At 36.9% G+C, this 23,034-nt stretch overlaps 1 protein-coding gene across 1 annotated transcript in view; it reads right to left on the bottom strand.

Moving 5' to 3' along the window:
- DENND4C (DENN/MADD domain containing 4C) overlaps positions 1-22,704 on the bottom strand; it is a 40,301-nt gene extending 17,597 nt beyond the window's left edge. The window contains exons 1-19 of the mRNA XM_009699868.1: positions 22,693-22,704; positions 20,053-20,294; positions 19,132-19,198; positions 18,402-18,460; positions 16,899-17,043; positions 16,383-16,558; positions 13,008-13,108; positions 11,312-11,530; positions 10,167-10,312; positions 8,948-8,983; positions 8,576-8,706; positions 7,604-7,736; positions 6,920-7,126; positions 6,108-6,236; positions 5,210-5,354; positions 4,731-4,877; positions 2,373-2,498; positions 1,439-1,579; positions 1-145 (exon numbers count right to left, since the gene is read on the bottom strand). The exon at positions 1-145 is cut by the window's left edge and continues 1,027 nt beyond it. Of these exons, the coding sequence (XP_009698170.1) occupies positions 1-145; positions 1,439-1,579; positions 2,373-2,498; positions 4,731-4,877; positions 5,210-5,354; positions 6,108-6,236; positions 6,920-7,126; positions 7,604-7,736; positions 8,576-8,706; positions 8,948-8,983; positions 10,167-10,312; positions 11,312-11,530; positions 13,008-13,108; positions 16,383-16,558; positions 16,899-17,043; positions 18,402-18,460; positions 19,132-19,198; positions 20,053-20,294; positions 22,693-22,704 (2,507 nt within the window). The remainder of the gene's footprint in view (positions 146-1,438; positions 1,580-2,372; positions 2,499-4,730; positions 4,878-5,209; positions 5,355-6,107; positions 6,237-6,919; positions 7,127-7,603; positions 7,737-8,575; positions 8,707-8,947; positions 8,984-10,166; positions 10,313-11,311; positions 11,531-13,007; positions 13,109-16,382; positions 16,559-16,898; positions 17,044-18,401; positions 18,461-19,131; positions 19,199-20,052; positions 20,295-22,692) is intronic.
- Between the last annotated feature and the right edge of the window lie 330 nt (positions 22,705-23,034).

Raw genomic sequence — 23,034 nt, 5'->3', positions numbered from 1 at the left:
CTTGCACTGCTGAAACTGCAGCTTCTCTCTGAAAAGAGTTTCTGCCTCTTCTGTCTTTTTTCACTTGTTTTCTTAGGAGAAACATCACCAAAGACTACATCTTCAACTGAATCCTGAGATATGAACAGTGGGCTAGAACCAGTTTCTAAAAGAGAAAAGGCATTAATATGGTATCCAGAGTCACCAAAACTGTTTATTTTGTGAAATCACGTGAAATCTCCTTATCTCCTTACTCATGAGAAGACTGAAAGCACCACAATCTCAAGTTACCCATTAAGAAGTTACATTAGTTTTAAGAAGTTATTTTACTGGCTGCAAAGGCATCCTGTAGATCAAAAGTCATCTACTCTTTGACTTCTTGAAGTCTAAGCCTTTTACGGGTTCTACCTCCTTTCTCTGTGCCAACACCCAGCAGAGAGTAGGTACTACATCCATGAACTAAAAGAAAGTACAATTGTAAGTAAAGATTGCTCTGGCTCTTTTTTCCAGAGCTATATTCACAGACCTATGCATCAAACTCCATAGTTCATTCTGGTTCTGAAAAAAACTGTTGTGTGTGTCTGCACAACACAGAAGCATTACTTCATTTATAAAGCAGCTGTTCAGAAAAGCTAATTAAATTTAGCGTGTAGAAGATGTAAACTAATCTTACAAATATTCCCATTTCCTCGGGGGAACTGGGAATATTTATTGCCTAGAAAGCTGTGTTAGCTAGGCAAAAAACTCTCTAAGTATGCGAATTCTACTATATTAGGATCTCAACAGAGGACTCGATGTATCATATCCACCACTGGAGGAAGTTTGAGACTCACATCAATGCTGCTTCTTGACTAGTCATCACCTCTCATAATTGCCAGGAAGGTTGTGGGCAACTTCTTGCCCAAGACTCAATTCTTTGCTATAAAGCTACACTGAAGACGGACTACATTGCCTTAGTCAAGGACAGGCACAAAGGTAGAAAAAAAATGAGCTGCAAGATTTGGCTTTTATATATCCATAAGTCCTCCTCATCATAAAGCTCCAGATGTCTAAATAAATTTTGTATGGCACAAACACAACATGCATTGTTCCCAGGTTATACATTGGCAATGTAAGTCACAGGAATAAAGGGACTTGTTGCAGGTCAGCAAGGTTTAAGTGACAAAATCAAGAGTAAAGACCCTAATTCTCTTGGTTTTCTAGTGCATTACTGAAACATTCCCAGTGCAGGTCAGGGAAAATCTTGATTTCAGTCTACTCAACAGTGATTTTCAGCCTTAGGATCCACAAGTTTCTTCTACATCACCTACAAAGGATAACTTTAGAAAGTAAAGTTGTGTGAGATATCTGCACCTCAAATAGAAGTTTTGGTTTTTTTCATAGCATAAAAAATATTGCAAAACACTATAGCACAACCAGATCAGGACTTTAGCAAGCTCTGTTTCAACCAGTGACTCACCACCACTGCTTTTCCTTCCACTGCTATCAAAAATGCCAGATGGAACTTTCACAATACTGTTACCCCAAGCAGGTGGGTCTGTTGGACTATGAGTTTCTACATTCAGCTGTTGCTTTTCATCAGATTTCTCAGTACAAACCTCTATAAGAAAGAGAATGTGAACTTTAGTTAATTTACCTAAATAATTTAATTTACACTGTTATGAAAAATTTAAACTCAAACACCGTTTCCTTACGTAATTACAACCTAAAGGATGAGTCCTATTAGGTACTGAGCATTTCCTGGAACTAATACCCAGACAGATGACAGTAGACAGTATTATGCAGAGAGCGCTTAGCTGTTCACAAGGTTAGAGCATATGCCCATTTCTTCCCTTGGTATTTTTTCAATTAACCAAAGCAGAGCAGGAACAGAAGTTCTCAGATTTTAATGCAAGGCCATTCATCTAATACCAGCTTTAGAAGCCCTAACTCACTTTGAGGATCTAGTAGTGCAGATACGAAACAGATTCAGTAAGAAGAAAGACAAAATACAGAAAAATAAAGGTCAAGATCTGGATAAAAGTCATGGGATGACCTATTTTCTACAACTGGGAAGAGTTTGTAGGAAAAAGTAGTGCTTTTTATTAGGTCAACTGGTACAGCTAAAAATAGTCAGGTTTTCAAATATGCAAATGAAGAGGAATGGCATACAAAATACTGCGTGCCTCAGCACTTGTCTAATTTTTCCATCTATGTTAAATTAGCCTAATTAAAGGCTATTTCTACCTATAAGTATTCCACTGCTATTATCTCGGGCACAGAAGTAGTCCACTAAATTTCATACAGCCATATTTTGACACTGGCAACATTACACACGAAGCATTTATGGTAGTTTAATGCAGGAAACAGATTTATTACAAAAAGCTTCATCAATGTAAACATGCACACTTAACCTCCTATTAGGTCTTCAGTTTTAGAAGAAATATCTTTCTCTACTTGTGTTTCAGTTGCATGAAGACTATCCCCATCATCTCTTAACAGTTCATCCTTGGATCCGTAGCCCTGGTCTGACTGACCACCTGTTTGAAGGAATACAAACACATGCCTCAGATTTGTTTTTCTTTCCTAAACTTGTTTTTTAATAAGAAAATAAAGGAATTGAAATTAATTTGTTTCACATTTTGTTTCACCAGAGAAGTTCATAGTACAATCACCAAAATGCCTAATCTGTGCACAGATCTACTTGGTGATGGTGACAGCGGAGATTAGGCTATACAATCCAAATTTACTTTTCTAATTATTATATTAAATACAAGTTATTCCTCCAGGAACATTACAGTGACTAACTACTTCTAACACACTGTACCTCCTTTCATTCCTTTCCCTTCTCATTAGCATGAACCATTTACTTGCTGGGCAAGCTAAATTCTCAAATGCATCTACAGAAATTTAGACAAGTGCAACAGTAATTGAGCAAGCTTCTAACAATGAATACATCCCTGAAAACAACCGTACTATAAACTGTGCTACATCTTTATGCTATAGTGCAAAATATAAAATGTCATAGGAAAAAAAGTAAAAATCTAAACATTTTTAAAAAGTCTGTTCCTCCACGATACCAGTTAAACTTGAAACTTGACAGCTGTACATCGTTCTTGAAAAAAAAAAAAGTTTACAGTAGTCCAAAAAGTCTGCCATAGGAAACCATCCAGAAAGACACTCTTTTCTTTCTTTTTATTTGAAGTGCTGCTGCATATGCAAAAATACAAAAGTACTATATGGGACATATCCCACAGCAATATGCTAAACCGGATTATTTATATGCCTTAGAGTACCTATTAGAATACATGACAGTATTTAAAAAGATCAAAGTGTAAATAAGTTACTGAATGTGAAAGGTATTAGGAAGCTCCACAAAACTTGAGTGACAGATGTAATTTATCTACAATACATATTACTGCTGTTCATTTTACCAACCAAGAGCAAACATGTTAAAAAGAATTAAATTTACAAGTTTGAGCAGCCATCAATTATTACATTTCACTACTATATTAGAAACCTTTCATACATAAAGTTAAGTTCTGACATTCTTTGTCCCTTATTTTCTCTGTGTCATCATTTAAATAATTTTAGCATCCCTGCTTTGCACAGAAGTGAAAACACCCTATCAATAAATGGGTGAATTACCTGTAGAAGTAACATTCAAGGGTAGAAATAATGCACACGTGCATCCAAGGCTTCACACCATATAAGTCTGCACCCCACACCGTGATAGCCAAGGACAAATGCGGCACCCAAGAGACAGCAAAGAGCAAAAAGCAGAGCAACAAAGAGCAGAGAGAAGGGAAGTTCAGTAATCTAGGCAGGCATATCAGATGAAGCACAGGAATCAGACTCAAAGTTCTCTTTACAGAAGGGCTTAAGATATTAAAAACATGAAGAGTGTGCAAGAACCATTTGTACTTTAAGTTTTGAAGTACATACAGAGAGGAAGTTTAGTTCAGACTGCGCACAGGTAGGATGTAATCAGTACTAAAGCAGATACGAAGAACCATGAATTTTGTCTTGCCATCTCAAGTTATTAACTTCCTGTGCACTCCTTTTACTCCAGTTTGTCTGGAAGAGTGCACACCACGTTTAAGGCAGAGTTTTTCATCAGCTTATCACCTGTCTTTTCATTCCCAGGGTGCCTCATAAAGACTGTATGGCAAGGTTCTGATAATTTCTGTATTTATTTCCAAGTTTAGCAACTGCTATTAAGAAGCTTGAATATGGCTTTCAAAAGCATAGTTTCCTATAACCAAACATAACATACTAATTCCAGGAATGCTAATTAGGCCTTTCTGGATTAGCATCAAGGAGCAACATTTTAAAGTGTTAGCTTTTAATCACCTCAGCAACTTTCACTCCTTTCCTTTAATGAAGAAAGAGGTTTTACTCACACAGACTATCATTGCTACGAATAAATGACAATATGCAAAAATTAAACAGACTCATATGTCAGAGGCTTCACACCTTCTCTGAAGATTTGCACAAAAAGCAAGGTTCATGAGACCACAGCAAGACATTTATTTTAACAAAACTACTTCTGCTATGGTTCACTCTAAACTACTGAAGAAGCATGATCTGCGGTAAAGGAGCAATATTCAACAACAGCGTATCTCTTTTTCTTTACATAGTTTAACTCCATGCTTCATTCTGTACAGCCTCAAGAGGGGAAGGTGGTGTTTGTGGAAGGGAAATCATCAGAAGACTAGAAAATTTAGCCTTTTGGGGGACTGTTAGTTGTGAAACCCAGCAGAATCTAGTACCTGTGCTAGAGTGATTATCAACGGAATCAAGCCTGACTAAGTCACTGACGAAGACAGTGTGCTCCCCACTGTTAGCATCATTAGAACTATCCACGCTACCATGGCTCACCATGTCCCCATCACTTCCACCTGTGGTACTCCGCAGAGCTAAAGACATGAATGAGAGCTGGTTAGTAAGAGAGGATTTAACTTTTCAGGTTTGTAAATAAATCTAACTTCTTCAGACAACAGTAAATACTTTTGTTTGCACATATGAAATAAGAATATGAAATTCTAGCAACAGAATTCAGACAATTAACTCTTCAGTGTGTGAAAGACATTCTAAGACTGTTTCAAGCATCAACTTGGCGATTATCAATTTTTAATCACTTAAGGAGAGATTTTCCACTTGTAAAAGCCATAATGTTAGCTGCAATCCCTCAGAAAGCATGTCATGCTCTTGCTCAGAAGAAATACATCCATTTCAACTAACTTATTACCTGATATCACAGCTACTCGTGGACTCTGCGTTGATTTCTTTAAGCATTGCCTAAATTGTGCTGTGCCACGAACTACATTTCGTACCTTTGTCCACAGGAATATGCCACTGCGGTTACTGCTAGGCCAAGGAGACTCTAAAACTGCCTACAGAGACATCGCAATAACAAAACCAGTAAGAAAGTTACACTAAGAAACACAGTACAGTGAAAAGTTTTTCTTTCCATACTCAAACCAGACATTTCCTATTAACCATGTGAAGAAGGACAAATCTTTGAGTTTTTATGAGCTGTTGCCTTTTATGAGCTCTTCCCTTTTATCCCACAGCTCTGGATACAATCACTGAGTAACAACGAACAACGGATCAAGTTTTCTTTAAGTAAACAAGGTGGGGTTTGTTCTTATTTATATACTTCAGGAGCAACAAAAGACCATAGTAGCACCTCTTTTCCTATTACTTTACACAGTTTACTTTACTAAGAAGTTTCATCAGCATATTACAGGAACTTGGAAGCAAGGCAAAGAGGGGGAGGCTACTTCAACTATTCTAATTCCAGCCTTCATCTATCTTGGATCCTGCTACCTTTAAGGACACACTTAGGAACAGATGGTTTTGACATGGAGGCACTAGACAGGTTCCAAAACTTGGAAATGGAAACACTATAAATGTATATTTCAACAGAATTTTTGATTAGCCAAACAGCACAGGAATGTAAACTTAGCACTGTAAAACCATACAGTGTAAATCCAGTGAACTGTAAGCATGATTACTTGCCCAAGAGAATCAGCAAATTCAATGAAGACCTGTAAGAAACAATCTTCAAAACATGCTACAGGACAGAGGAGTGATAACAGCAACAGAGACACTGGTCCAGTATCCCTCATTAAGACTTCTCTTACCTTATTGTAATAACCGTAGGTGATGGCATTTGGCTGTATTCCAGCATTTTTCATTTCAAAGAGGACTCTCACAGCTTGAACAGGCTGACCCCACAGTCCACAGAGCTGCATTACAACTCTATAGCAGACCTGACAAGATACAGAAATGAATAAATGGACTGATGACAAGGATTTTGAAACAGCTTAAGCTCTTCCCCGATTTCCAACTTTTACACATGTAAAAGGGAAAGCCATGTGAGAGCAGCTACTCAGTACATAACACTCAATAGCCAGAAGAGGGAGCAAAAATTAAACAGGAAACCACACGAGCTGAAATAACATCAGCGCTCACATTGTTGACAATGCTGATTTTTTTTCCACTCAGCTCTTCTGTTTGCAAAATAAAGGAGGGAAGGAAACGCCTATGCAAAAAGCAGGATAACTTGCTGCAGTGTGCCTGTGGATACTACTGAAAGAATAGTATGCCACAGACAAACCCATTATCCTTTCAGTTCAGTAAGACTGCAACCATTAACTGAAAGTGCATTTAAAAAATAGGGACATTCAAGAACTTCCTTCTTGAAAAATTCTGGGAGAACACTAGCAACACTAAATGGGAGTATTTGACCCAGCTGACACTACGCTGGTGATGAAAAAGAAAATGAACTTCCAGTTGCCCTAGTTAAGCAGACTTCTTTGAGATCATTTCAAGATGGTTGTAAAACAGGCCAAACTGTAAGTATGCCTATCCTCATGGTGGCAGTGAAACACACTATATTTGCACCTTGTCTTCTATTCCATGGTTAGAGTAATGGGTTTTTATTCGCACTTGCCTCATCTAGTGGTTCCACATCAGTTTTCCTCATTTTAATTAGAACATCATATGCTTGCTGCAGTGCTTTGACCTTGGGATGTGCAACTCTGATGTAGGCTGGCAGACAAATAAACCATAGGCTGTAACTATGACTGAAGAGACACTTAGCCCACTGTGGGGGGCTTACATAATACTTCTTGGCTAATTTATGAGCTGTTTTTATCTCCTGTAAGGGAGAAACAAAACAAAAAAGCAGACAAAAGATGTAACATCCTGAATCTAGAAGCCATTACTTACTCAGATACCGGCTTCTTAAAATTAAGCACTTAATAATAATAATGGACAAACATTCAACTGAAGCTCCCTTCTTACTACTCTCTTATTAAGGCTCTGCAAGTAAAAACTAGCACCCAAATTAATCCTCTTCCTTTTTTTCTTCCTCATTCAAGCATTAATTTTAATCTCCTTTTGTTTTATATTACAGTCTAAAACTATGCATTTGACAATAAACTGTAATCTCAGATGCTAATTTGTTTATTTGTTGCTTTCTGTTTCTTTCTTTTGCAAGTCTTGATTATTAATAGTTACAAAGACCTAACCTCTAACAACATTAAATTATAGTATAAATAGGTAGCGGCGATTTTATAAAAAAAAATCCTATCTTTCAGTCTTCACACCATGATTACAGTAAGACTCATCTGACCTGCTTTGTCCTCTTTGCCATGAGTGCTGGACTATTTGAAATGCTGCTTCCAGCTGGGTGTCTGCTGAAGGAGAGCTTGAGTTCCTGTGGCCTGTCAAAGAGCTTGAAATCTAGTCGTGGGAAGTTTTTATAGCTATATATATGATTTAAAAAAAAAAACAGAAAAGAAAAGAAAAGCTTTTCACATACCTGCTGATAGCAGTGAAGCCATACAAAGACAACTTCTGTGCAAAGAGCTAACAGGAGAATAAAGAACCAGGGAATAAAAAAAAAAAAGAAAAAAAAAAGGAAAGAAGATAGCAAGATCCTTTTAGCCTTATTCACAAAGATATCACAAGAAGAAGGCTTTGACATTAAATCTCTATAGACAATGGAAACAAGAACCAGACTGCCATCCATACCATGATGGTCAGGGAAGCACAGATGATGATTAACAAGGACAACAGTTGGAAAAAGAACCTTTGTGACCTCCAAGAGAGACAGGAAGAAGAAAATCATACCCAGAGGTATTTTCTTGCACAGGGCTGACAAACACTGAATAAAAGAAGTCTGAAAAGTGGAGTGAGTGTTTTGTTCTTTTGGTTCATCAGCTGCAGGTCCATAGTACTGGGCAGATCCATTACCTACCCCCTGTCATTACCACTGTGAAACAGAGTGAACTGCAGCTGCTACAAAATACACATAAATAGCTCGAACAGGAAGACAGACACTGAATACATGTAGGAAAGTATTACTATAAAGTTGATAAGATGTTATTAAAGACTAAAACCAAAATCCACATACCCTCAAACATACACACACACAAAACATTGATTTCTGGAACTTCAGAAACTTACCAGAATCTGAGCAGTTCATATCTTTTTAAAGATTCTTCTGAACATTATATTAAGGCAAGTCGTACATCAAGAACATCTGTCCTGCTTAATGTCATAAACATTCTAGTTTCACTATATGTGGCTGTTTAACTTGTACCTGTATTTTGGCATTCGGTCCTGTCCGTCATCAGTGGGAGGTTCTGGTGGCATTATGAACACTGTGTGTTCACTTTTTTGTGACTCATCAAGCTCAATCAACCGTGCATCTTCAACGGAATCTACATCAACCTGAAAACAGAGTTTGTACTCTAAGTACAAAGTTTGGCTTTGGGATAAAATGTCATTTTTAGCACTAATTGTGTTAGTATATGTGAAATATATATTTCATACATACTGTACTTGATTATATATATATACTATACAAAATAAATTACATTTGTTCTAATTACTCAAATATCAGTCCACAGCCTTGTCTTTCCATTTTTATTTCACGATCAGATATCCCTAAACATTTTAAAGGACAAAATACCTTCTCTCCTTTTTCTGTTCCTTTGTCTGGGAAGAGCTGGGAAGACAAAAAAAAATAGTTTCTTCTGAATTAAAAAAAAATTCTAAATAATTCTATTAAAGCTGTGCCATTTACTGAAATATTAAATAAGAAAAACTAACTTTTCATATTACTGCAGAAGCAATTAATCTCTTTTTCAAATACTTCCTTTGCTGAAAGTAAGAAAAAGCAGTAATCAGTATGCTTTCAATCTGTTGACATTATCTAAATATAAAATCCTAAATCTAACAAAGGGAAGTGCTTTCATTTAGTTTAACTGAAAGAAACTGCTGTTTTGCAGATATTTTCAATACGACAATTGGAGTATGCAACACATCAATAACCTGCAATAATATCAAATTATGAACAATATTAAACAAAGTACACTCTAGATGCATTCTCTAGATGCATACCCCATATTCAGCAGAAAGAAAAATAAAGGCAAGAAACTTTTAAACACTTAGTTTGTGGTCTGTTTACAAGTGTTAATTTGATCGGAGTCAATATTGAATCAAAGACTCCTTTTATAAGAACGTGGTATGAAAATGAAGGTTCTGTCCAGACAAAATCATATATATATGCCTTAAAAATACCCATATAATTCTCTAGCTCCAAATTTTTACATTGTGAAATTGGCATTTTAGAGATGAATCTATAAACTCAATAACCCATCTAGGCTAGAACCATGCTGAAGAGACTTTGTTTCAAAAAACAAGAATGAGTTAAGCAATCTTTCTCATATAAAATACGGGCAAAGAAAGAGGATCTTATCTATATAAATCCGTTTTGGCCACAAGTTGAGCACTAGGCATGTTTTTGTGTTTTAAGTTTAAATTTTGTGAAAAAGAGCAACAATGCAGATGACCATTGGTAGATAATTCCAAATTAGAGGGAGGGTGACTAACATTTAAAGGGAAGACACAGATGGCATTGTGCTAAAGTGTCAGCTACTGGTATTTCTCACATTATCTTATAGCTTGACACTCTACAGGGCTTTAATGAAAGTTTCCTGAATCAAGACAGAAAATTATGACCATGCAAGAAGATGAAGGAAGAAAATGACTCAGCAATAACCACCAAGAATTCCAATCCCTCAAAACACTTGCTGCAGAAGGTATCTACCTTTACAACTGAAAACCAGGACAATAACACAAAATGAACAGAAGCATATAATTTAATAGTATTTCTACATGTTTTTCACCTTTTCTATGCAGTCATCAAAAAATGCCAAGCCAGTATCCTTGTCACTCACAAAACTGCACTCTTCAATAAAGCGGCTGAATATCTGGGTTTTGGTGAGATGTGTGTAGAACTTTGTATAGGCACGGTCTCTGCTTTTTAAAAATCCTGGTTACAAAAAGGAACACACAACTAAATACTAGCTATAAGTTCCATAAGAAATTAACATATAAAGTGTCAACATAAAATATTTAAAGTGCTAATACAGAAAGTATTGGCTTTATCAATAAAAACAACTACTTATCACTACTTGCATTTGGAAGATTAAAATAACAGTTTTTTTTTAATTTTTCACCAGTTAACAATACTTGGCAAGCAATCACACCCATGTAATCCGCTCACAGTGTTCGTTGACTTTTTGTGCAAGAAAAAGGAGATGATGATCTCGCACAAAAGCAGAAGTATCTAACAGTTAAAACAATACTAAAATAAAAATTATGTTATCCTAAGAGACCACTGGTCTGAAAATACTTAAGACTTTCCAAACCTTTGACTAAAAAACTCTTCTCAAATCTCTCTTCCAGTAATTTAAAAAAAAAAAATCTACACCCCAAAGAAAAAAGAAAACTACTCCAAAACATCACCACTACATACAACACAAAACAACTGTGACATTTCATCTAGCATTGAACTCATGAACAGATCTGAAAAGTTAAGGTGATAAAATGAGGAAAATAAGATGGCCTTTGCTGACTATTGTTTTGTTTTGTTTCTGATCTCTGCCCTGTTCTCTATTATCTTCCCATTTATACCAAGAACATTACTTTGTTCTTCATTACTAGGCTTCTGGCATTTTTGCTCTGTACAATTCGAGATTTTTTTTCATTCCCAAGAGCTGCCCTTACGGAATATGCCACACAGACAGGGCATCATGCTACTGAAAAACAGCTTTTTAGTACCACAGCTATTGCAAAATTGCAGTTTTATGTGCATATATCCATGTTCCAATCAACTTTGAATAGTTTAACTTTATACAACTGCAATTTTAGATATTGCCAAGAATTGTACAACCAAAGGGAACTTTGACCTTTGAAAGTTAAGCAGCTCCTCAACCCTAAAGTTGTAACACTGCCAATGCTATCAGCAGCTTGTTTGCCTCACCCTCACCTTGATGATCAAACAATGAATCAGCAGCAGTTGCTTTATTTGAAGGCGCCTGTGTGATTGGCTTGAGGAATGTTCTGTAACCCTTTAAAATAGATGCCATGAAACGGAGAAAAGCTTCCTGGATCTCCATCTCGAGTTCTATCATCTTCTTCTGCCAGGAGAAATCTGCCTCAATAGGAGTCATCTCCACTGCAGAGCCTTCTTGAGTTTTCCTGTGAACTAGCAATGAGCAACACATACAATCCTATATTAAAATTCAGTGCATTTAACAGGTAAATTTTGCAAGACACTGAAGACAGATTTTTCTTTTATCTACTCGCCCATATTCAGAATTGACAAACACTAGAAATCCTGTGATTACTTTCCAGTTGATCTGGTCAATATAAAAGGCAGGTTACCTCAAGAGTTGATTATGTGTTCTCCTAACTCATCCAGCCCTCTGGGACATGAAACAATGAGGAGGATCTCAGTTGAGCTGATGTTACCACACACCCAACTGAATGCAGTCTTTCAGTAATGAATCAACACAAACAAAAAGGACTATGTTTCTCCCTGTTCTGAAGATTGCACATCTAGAAAGACAGGGCCAAAACCTATTTTTCTTATCAAAATTCTAGTATTTTAGTGCACCAAAAGGTAGAAACAAGTAGATGACATTAAGAGTTTACTCTTGCACTCTTAAAAAAAGACATACTGCTGAAAATTCTAGTTCCATGCTTTTTATTGTAACAAAAATATCAATTATTGTAATATAAATATTTTATATACATGAATAAATATCACAATGTATCTATTATAATATTGCCAAAATAGAAAAACTATCTATCTAAAAAAGACCTCTGGTTCTGCTCAAGTTAAAATTAGGAAGTAGTTCTATATTAGGTAGATTGCATGACATAACCTGCCGATAAAACCAAAGAAAAGTTGAGGTTTTCTAACAGATGAAGTAAAGCCTATCAGCAAAAAAAAATTCTAGAAAATTGAGGCAAGAATACCTGCCTCTTAATGAATGCATTCTTCTGTTTCCGTAATTTACAAATTTTTTATATCTTGCATACCTATGAGGTATTGTCTCCTCCATAATGATGCAGTCTAACATACTCCGAACCAGCTTACCTTAAAGAGCCTATCTACAGTGAGAAAGAAGCAATACCTGAAAACTGTTAGGTCAGCTGTAACTTTGCTCTTACCTGTCCAAGTCATTAGGCTGCAGATGGTCAGTTTTTCTTTTTCTTTTGACAAAATACTTCATCAAAATTTAGCTACTTGGTTATTTTTGTAGAAAAGTAATTATCTGAGATACTCAGCAGTATCTGCACAATAGCTGAAATATTCAATATTATTTTACTCATATCCCCATTTCCTCTATTACTTTTTATCAGAACTGTGAATATTGTTTTAGGTTGCGATCCAAACATGTTTTAGCTGAATCTTTGTTTAAATATAACTTAATCATGAGTAAAGGCTAAAAAAAAAAAAGCCCAAATTTTAAGTAGTCACAGCAAAGAAAGTAAAAGTCTAAAAAAGTAATTCACACTACATATGATAGAAGGAAGTCCTACATTTATATAGTAATTATAATTTAAGACTTGCAGGTGTGTATCAGAAAATTTAGTAGTTTTCTTGGAATATTTACTTTTCCTGCTTTAGGCAGTTTCTGTTCTTACCCCTTCCCATTTTATTTTACATATTTCACCTGCCGCCAGCTGTGGGTGCAGTTTCTTTAAGGTGCTGAGCAGACTTTTACAAGGCTTCTTAGGAAACTGCTTCCAGTTGGTGCTCTTCTTATCATCTGATCTAAAACACAGGGGAGAAAAAAAAAGATATATAAAATACAGATCGTATGAAAAAGAATAGCCTCCATAGCCCTAAGTTGCTTCATTTTCAGAATGCTGTAACTAAAAAAAAGAAATTATTTTGAAAAGAAATATTGTCACTGTCCCTATTTGTCAAAAATAAAAAAATTAGAGTGACATAACTCAGAATTTCCTTTCCTCAGATACAGAACAGTACAAATTGAGTTCTGACTAGAGTTTTCTCCAGTCTGTAAGGAGGATCTGCATTAAGACTTTAGACTTTTTAGTTGAAGTTTGACTTAGCTGATAACCCTTCCAGATTTTTATCAGTCTTGCTAATATAATTTAAGCACACTAATCTGTACAGGATTTCTATGCAGAGTCTATACTAGCATAAACCTGCTGTACTGCTACTGATACAAATAAAGGCAGTTAGGTGGGAATACAGCATGAACTTGTTACTGTAATATGCTTGAAGTCCAGTCTGGTAGCTTTACGGTCATATGGCACACTGTAACATGTCTATGGCAACTCACTTTCAGCTTCAACCACAGGCCAGTAGGAACTTGGAAGATTAGGAATTCAGTTCACAGTTTGAAATATATGTGGTTAATTAAGTAATGGGGTAAATTGGCCTAAAAGGCAGCTCATCTTTGTTACAAGGACAACGGGTACAATGCCAGACCTTGTTTAAGCAGTTGGATACAAAGACAGAGAGAGTAGGAAGTAACTCCTGAGAACTCCTACGCCTCTCTTCAGAAGGCAGAAGGTAGGGGAGAATTGCTGTAACAGGGAGTACAACAAACCTTGTGGCCACAAGACCTGATCAGTTATTACTATCCGAGCTGATGCTGTCACTGCTTGTTTTGCACTTTGCATCAGTGAAATGTTTGTTCAATTATTATGTGCTCAATTGGCATCAACACAGGACCATCTTAGGAAGGAAGCCAAAGTTTCACAAGTTAAAGAAAAAATGCATGCTTACAGATGCCTTTGCCCATTTTTTCCCTACCATAATGGCACACCAATAAACAATGTAAGTGGCACTGTTCCAAAAACTCAAGGAAAAAAACCCTCTCAAATCTTTGCCCTAAAAAGGCTACTTTCCTTAACCAGCTTTCAATGTTACTTTCACAGACATAGTTGAAAACATCCAAAAAAAGGCATTAAGGAAGACACTGAATGAATAAAAGGCCTTCAGTATTTTTTGGCAGGAAGTAAAGATTCAGCCTATCATAAGGAAGATGGCAGCAAACTTGCTCCAAAAAGATACTAGACAGGCAGACTGATGTACTAGAAAATACTAAATTTTTCAAATGTTATTCTTCTGTTATGCAGTCTTTCAAAATTAGCAACAGTGCTGTTAAAGGCTTTTACATCTAAAAAAAAAAAAGCAGCATTGTCACAGAAATAGAGAGGGGCAGAAACAGACGTGGATAAAATAAAATAAAACATTAATTTTTACTCACTAATAATGTAGTATTTTAGAATTCTGCATGATCTTCAACACAAAGTGTTTTACGGAGATTTGGTTTTACCTACGCATCTCCAAAATTGAAAAATATCCTCATTTCCAGGTTAAAAAAGTTCGATAATGCAGGTACCAACATCTCACATTTACCTAAGTCAAATGTTACAGATGTCAAATTCCTCTGGAAGTCAAATAAGAGGTACAGATGAGATATATGCAAAATGAGCAGCAAAAAAAGAAAAACAGCAGTTGACTATTGAAAGATAAATTGACTTATCTGATAGTAAATAAAAAAGTGCAAAAAACCTTCCAGTTGAGTGCCTCATAAGAGGTCAGCCACTGGTATATTTTTAGTTCAGTAACCAATCCAAGTAAGGTTGGTACTTGTTCTTTCTAGCAGTCATCCCAACAGAATCTTGACATCCCTATCTCCCTGCTAAATCCCCTGTTTCTATCTCGTTAATTTTTCAGCAACCCAGTCTTCAATTTCCATTCTACTTATGAACAAAAACATTCAGGTATTTTTCACTGCAACTCTTCCTTGAGTTTCTTCAATATATTCTTCTCTCACAACACCTATTATTCTTTTGGTGGCATAATACTTTGATACACAGTGATGAAAATGCTTTTGCAGTGTTTTTAATGGGGACCTAGGGGAAGGAGAAAAAAACAAATAAAAAAATAACCACAGTCTGCTCCATTGTCTACTATTTCCTTTGACGCTACTAATAAAACAAAGCATTTTGGTAATGTAAAGGGAACATTTGCTTCAGTAGAGGAAGGGTCCTCTTGATACAATGAAAATCAAGAAAGCATTCAACTGACCCATAGATCAAATGACTAATTCTAACTCAAGTTAGTAAAAACAGAAGTCAAGAGTTAAAAAGTGACATGAGATGAAGTAAAACTGTATTTTCACACAGAAAAGATGTGCACTTTATGTAGTGACATTCACCTTCATCTTGAACTAGCTTAGATACCTCCTTCTATTTATGATCTAATTAATTTAAAACAGAAAGGTAATTCATAAAGTGACTGAATTAAACACCTGAAACAACTGATTTTTCAATTCAGTTATTTGTACTCTCATTTAGATATATTACAGAAAACCAGAAGAGTTGCTCTGAATGAGCCTCTCCTCAAGAAGGTGTAAGGAAACTGTTCATACAACACCTTCAATTTAAGAAAAGCACTGAAAACATAATAATTAAGTGAAAATATTTTCTATTGAATGTAGTCAAGACACCAAATTTTGCTTGCTTGATCTCACCAAAAATTTGGCCCTTGTAAGTTAAGAAAAATTTCTTTACCAATAGTAACATAAAGTGCCCTAAGTGCAAGACAGCACCAAAAGCTGTCATGAAGGGCCCTGAAGTGCTCATGTTCATACCAATAGTCCCTGAACACAAGCAAATCAAACTCAAAAGTGGTAGGTCAAGGTAAAAATGTCAAAAATGGTGGGGCAGAAAAAAAACCCCACCGACCCAATTCTTCTTTCTCTTTTCTAGCTTTTGTGCCATTTCCCTAATAAGCAGTACTAGAAGTAGAAAAACAAACCAGAACACATTACCATTGTTACTAACTCTATAGCAACATCTGCATTACATTTTTATAGGCAGCACCAAATGTTGACCCTTGACTTAGTAAGTTTTAATTTGTTATGAAGCGTTAGAAACAAGAAAAAGAACAGAGGACAGTAAGAAATGAACCATATTGGATAACAGAGTGTTTAATAGTTTTTTTTCCTGAGCATTTCAGCAATCTCCCCATCTACAGATAAATGTAAAAACGTCATAGAACTTACATGTACACCATGTTTGTGTCTAAGTCAATGCACACAATATCCTGTGGCGGATCGTATAGATCAAAGTATCGTGAATCAACTCCAACAATAAACGGAACAGGTGCACTGAGTACAGTGGCCAGAGACAAAGGGCAGAGCGGAATATACGGACATTGCCACTGAAACGGAAATATCATCTGATGGAAAAATGAAATTAAATCAATGTATTAAAACAAGACAACAGATACTGTACAATAAAACCCAACAAGTTACATGCAGCAAGTTGAAACAAAATTGCTAAAATCCTTGTAACACTGTCAGAAAAGAGTCTTCAAGTTTGACCACCTATTTACAGCACATCTCTTACTTACCTATGCAAAAATGTTGATAAGACATGCTAGGGCACTTTAACTAAATGCTATTGCTGGGAAAAATGATAATTGAGTGCATCGATCATTTTAACTTAAAAAAAACTTCTAACAGCTGTGGAGTTTGAACAGATTTCTCTTGCTGCTGTACAGAATACTTTGTACTTACAGCTACTACAGCTTCAGCGACTCCTGTCAACACAGCGGGTCTAAGAGAATGGAGGAGGATCTTGCCTTCTAGCAATACAAAGAGTAACAGAGTGGCACAGTTTTCCGGTCCAAGATTCATCAGCAGAGTGCTAAAGTTTGCTCCACTAAGGGGAGCAAGAGAAGGGGGAACAGAATAAGAATGTTACAGGATTTTTAAAAAAAAAAAAAGTCACTACTATGAAACTTCTGACAACTGTTTGGAACCAACTACTTGAATGACGCTAATATCACCACACATCAAATATCTACCTATCTGTCTAATAGCTATCACTTCAATATGACACTTCTACTGCCACAAAGAAACCTAAATTCAAATTCTATTGATAAAGAAACATATGCTATCCCATGCTCCTGCTGAGTTTGTGAAGTTTGTGGCATAAACATCTCATATATGCATAAGCATCTTGTCTTCATAACAGTAAAACAGATCCAACTGGTTAACAACTAATCCAAGTACAAGTAACACCAGCAGTTTCATCTGATGGGTTACCTGAAGCAAAAATCATGAACTGGAGTATCCATTTGATCTTAGAATCACAGTATCAAATTCTAACAATACTCAAGTCAAATCAATCCATCATTCTGATAGCAACATGCCTTTAATTTCTGCAATTTAGACTCCACTTCATTTGATTGGACTATAAACATTTAGGAATTGTAATGACATCTGTAAGATTACAGGGGTGTAAAATCTGTCCTTACAAAAGTGTTACATGTTACTTTGCAGTTTGGTGGCTGGTTGCAATTTTTCACTTCAGAGGCTGTGTAACAGATGTGATTAAACATGGGATTCTTCTGTATACAGAATATTACATGATAATGTTTAAGGGGAGGGGAAGAAAAAAAAAGGGAGAATATTTTGGGTTTTAACTTAAACACAAACCAAAAATCAGAAAAACCATCCAAACAAAACCCCATGTCACAGTCATAGGGAGCTCCACCCCAGAAGATGCAAACAGTATCCACAGAGACTGCATTAACCTTCAAGTACAAATGCCAATTTTTAGGTATAAGTTTGAATTTCCAAAATGTTTACACACTTGTGCATTGACTGATTTCACATAACTGCTTGATGTAAATGACTCTTGGATCCAAAAAGGGAAAAAAACAAGGTAACAAACTATCTATGCTATTAAAAAAATTTTGCTTACTACACAGGTTCTGAAAATACAAGTTACTCAAATACACGTATTTTTTTCCTAAGAGCTTGCTTCTTCTTTCTTCAGAGTTCCTACAATAATTTGGTAATTCATCTTTATTTCAGGATAATTAGTGCTATTATTCTTCCACAAGAGACAGGTCTATGTCAAAAAGACACTGCAAAATATTATAAATGCTTATTGAACTTTCTCTTTATAAGATCTAATAATATTGCAGCAATGTCTGGCTTCCTTCTATGACTCATTCCTATTTGTTTCTGACTTTTTCAAGTAGCATACATTCAAAGCATTAATAATGATACCTTAATGGCAATGGTGTAGAAACTGGTTGAGACAGTATTAATGCATCATGGGCAGAAAGCTGAAACACATAAAGTAGTATATGATTGATGTGGACAATTCCAAAGTTAATACAGTATAATATTCCAATGTAATTGTATATTCATAGTTTCATAAACTGCCTGGCAGACAGAGTCACAATGTCATGCAAAAGAAGCAAATCAGAGACAATCTTTGGGACCTTCTGTTCACTAGGTCAACAGAGCTTGTATTAGTCACTGAAACAATTCTCAGAAGTTACAGGAAATTGTCTGTGACTCAGTGTTGAACATGTAACTGCTACTAGGTGATTAATCAGTGAAGCACAAGAGACAGTGCCCCAGGGGACTAACTTTTGACCCACAGTGGAGGGTGCACAAGAGAGAAAGACAGAAAACAAACCCCCTCCACTGAGGTAATGTAACTGGTGCCTATAAAATGAAAGGGTAATATATGGCATAAATTTCAGAAGTACAAGTAGGATGTTGCTGCATCTACACCATCTGAAGTCTGAAACAGTTTCCTTTGCTAAGTTACCCCAGGTTTGTATCAGTGAAAGAGAAGGCCAACCCATCCGTCTTCTCCCCTCTCCCTTCCAGCAGATGGCTATCCAAAGCTGAGTAAAAAGCCTAAAGGAAGAAACCAGGCTTTCAAAAGCAAGCAAGAGGGTTTGCCGTTATTGTAACTAAAAATGGAAGCAAATGTTTTGCTTACCTGCACAAGAATTCTTGGCCTTTGTGGTGAAGGGAAAGGTATATTGTGCATAAAATGGGATATGTGCCTGAAAAGAAGACAAGATGTCAGAAAACCAGCATGGGGGACTAATCAGGGACTGAAAACAGTGTTAATCACATTTTGGAATTACTATGGTATCATGTTTTAGAAAGGCTGTTAAGATTTATTCATTGTTTTGATAAGTTTAAGAGCCTATTTATGCAAACTGAAACAAAAAAGCTCCATTCACTCACATTTCATGCATGAAAATTAATACTGGCAGCTTCAGATATGTATACAAAAGATAAGAACACACTGGCATCTAGGCAAGCCATTTAAAATCCCAGGCTGCATAACTCCATTCTACAGACTTTCTAATGAGGCTTAGCAAGAGAAACTATATACTTCACTGTCAGGCATCTAATACAGTTTTGAACATAACATCATATTTCAGCAAACTTTTAGGATCATGAAAAACATCCTTCACAGAGTTTACACCCGCACACACAAAAAAAATATCTGCATTCATTGCAGTGCTTGGAAACAGACACAGATATCCATTGCTAATGTACAGAGTCCCTGAGCTTGTATTTATTAACATAAAATGCAGGAGTGCAAACATTAGCATGGATCTTACAGCTCAGCCATTTTTTGTGTTTGACATAGTTAGAAAGATACAGGCTTGACATATTCTAACAGAAAGGCCACAGTAAAATCAGGTTCACTTTCCTCGCACAGCAAGAGCCACTACTATTAAACAGACGCAGCAATAATTTCTATCAGTACAACATAAGCTACACAGTGCAAGCAAGAGGATGGAGCAAATACACCAACTAAGTAAGTGTGACATGTATAAATCCCATGAATTCTTGAGCTGATATAACTGCCTTCCCACATTAACTTGAAAAATGTTTTACGTACTTTTCAATGGGAAGAGGATGAGGTCCAGAGACAGACAGTTTGTAGATGAACATAAGAAATTTTCGAAATGCTTCAAAGAAAGGCCAGTGTGACAGAAGGCAGATGCATTTGTTGGAGTTGATGGACTTGGAGGTAACCACCTTCCTCTCTACAGCTGTCAGGAGACCCAGCTGCAATTGTTGTTTTTCTGTCAGCAGCTCCCGGGGATAAGGCTCATAAAACTGAATAGCAGCACCATAAACCTAAAAGATGAAGAAAAACAGCTGAGCAGACCCAGTATTTAACAGAACATGGAGTTATAACTTTCGAAGCATCCTTAAGTCTTTGGTGTTTGCACACATTATAGTGCTTTTGCTGGTAGCTTGTAAAATGACTTTTCATTTGTGTAATGTACACGAAGTATCCTTATAAGCAAAATGCTTTGGACTCTTGTGCCTCTCTTCTTCTTTTTCATTGCACCTTCCTCAAGAAAGTATTCATACTCAGTAGATTGAAAGGGAAGGAACGAAACCACACACTGTGACAAAACTCTATCCATTAACTGTTATGGTCAAAAAAACCCCAAAACACAAAATCCTCATGAAATGCTTGTGTTCAGTACATTCCCCTATCACCACCACACTAAACAAAATAATTATTTTAGCTTTGACTTCACTCATTTCAACAAGCTAAACAGCTAACGACTTCTTCTAATATTCCTTCCCTATTTGTCAGAGTTTCATAATTAGCTGAATTATTCTGGTAATCTTACCAAAAAGAGAATATTTTTTTTTGGGAAAGATGGATACCACAGTATATATCTCTGAGAAAAATACTGGCAGTTACTACATTCCTCCTTGCAAAAGAAGTATTAACATATTGGAGAAGTACTTTTTTTGTTGTTTAGAAATGAAAAATACATAAATTTCCCTGATAGGGCACCAAGGTAGAGTGGAAGTTGAGCTGTTATCACTAGTAGAGCCAAACTGCTGTTTATTAGTCACAGAGAGCTAATCACACATTATAATCACTTATTCCCTCACATAGTTCCCCCCCAAACAGAGACACAGTTGGTAAGCTGAAGCAACAGCTAGGACACCAACCCCAAACAAAGGCTCCCTTGCTTCACCAGATGTACCTATAATCCCATAGCCTTTGTCTGTGTATAGCACCCACTGCCTTCTCACATGTGGACTCTCACGCAACGTATTTTTGGTGCCCGTGTGTGCCAGTGGCCTTATACAGATTCCCAGTTTCAGCTGGGATAGAGTTAATTTTATGCTTAGTAGCTGGTAGTGTGTTTTGGATTTAGTGTGAGAGTTAATGTCGATAACACACCCATGTTTCAGTTGCTCCTAAGTAGAGCTTATCCTAAGTTAAGGACTTTTCAGTTTCCCACGCTCTGCCAGCAAGGAGGTACACAAGAAGCTGGGAGGGAGCACAGCCAGGACAGCTGATCCGAACCAGCCAAAGGGATATTCCATACCGTAGAGTGTCATACCCAGTATATAAACTGGGGGAGGTGGCTGGGAGGAGCCGATCTCTGCTTGGGCACTGGTCAGTGGGTGGTGAGCAATTGCATTGTGCATCACTTGCCTTTTCTTGGGTTTTATTCTTTTGCTATATTCCTTTTCATTATTATTATTATTGTTGTTAGTATGATGTTCTATTTTACTTTAGTTATTAAACTGTTCTTATCTGAACCCAGGAGGGTTTTTTCCAATTCTCCTCCCCATCCCACTGGGAGTGAGGACTGAGTGAGCAGCTGCGTGGTGCTTAGTTACCAGCCAGGGTTAAACCACAACATCCTTTTTGGAGCCCAACATGGGGCTCAAAGGGTCGAGATAACGACAGATCTGACCAGAGTGTGTTAAACCAAATTTGTTATAAGCATCCATTTTACTATTTTAATAGTTGCTGGTCATAGTGTTGATTTATTTGCTTTCAGACTTGTTGCACTGGTTCTCAAGAGTTGCATTATGCAATACTTGCAGTATGTGTTCCCTGTTGTGCTGTTCTTCATCTTTGGGGGCTGGGCTAAGGTTATAATTTTGTTGTACTTTGTAACATTGGCTTATGACACGACAAAATTGCTCATCAGGAAATTAATCTGGTATTTGTAATCAGCCTTGCCATCACCTGTGTACTTGAGGAGCCATCTGTGGAGAATTATTAATAATTACACCTTTTACCTTTTCTCCTTGGAGAGTCAATCTATGCAGGAGATACCTTTCCATATCTTCCCCTTCTCCACCAGGCCAATTACAATAGCGTTTGAGAATTTTGAAAATTTTGGATATCCTTGGCATATCAAAACCATTGTAACCTATTGCTAGGGACTCTGAATGTAGTTCAGATCTTCTTTAAGGTTAATTAACTATTTGTGGCTACTCCAACCCCTGCAACAGTCAACTGGCTACTCTACTGGCTACTTTGCAGGCTACTCAGATCCCATCGATGGGTGATGCAGCTGAACTAGAGCACCAACCTGCGCCAATATCAGTTGCCCCTGTACAGAAGAAGAAATACTCAAGAAAACCAGCTCACTTAGCAAAGGATGAAGGTGAATGAGAGCCACCAGGAGAACAGGAGGAAGAGGCAGAATCAGAAGTAATCACCTGATCCCTATCCCTGAGTGAGCTGTGAGAGACGCAAAATTACTTCAGCCGTCATTCAGGCGAGTACCTCATCACCTGGCTGCTCCAATGCGGGGATAATTGAGTCAGTAGCTTGGCATTAGAGGGTAGGGAAGCCAAGCAGCTGGGATCACTTTCTATGGGCAAGGGCACTGACAAAGTGATTGGAAAAAAGACACAAGCCCTTAGCCTCTGGAGGCAACTTCTGTCAGGTGTAAGGGAAAGGTATCCCTTCAAGGAAGATGCTCTATGTCATCCAAGCAAGTGGACTACCATGGAGAAAGGTATCCAGTACCTGAGGGAATTAGCCATGTGGGAGATGGTTTATTATGATGCAGACGATGCACAGCTACCCACGATTCAGATG

The sequence above is a fragment of the Cariama cristata genome, unplaced genomic scaffold (assembly GCF_000690535.1).
Source record: "Cariama cristata isolate BGI_N322 unplaced genomic scaffold, ASM69053v1 scaffold3105, whole genome shotgun sequence".
In the NCBI taxonomy this organism is placed as follows: Eukaryota; Metazoa; Chordata; class Aves; order Cariamiformes; family Cariamidae; genus Cariama; species Cariama cristata.
This window is presented reverse-complemented; position numbering and strand designations above follow the sequence as displayed.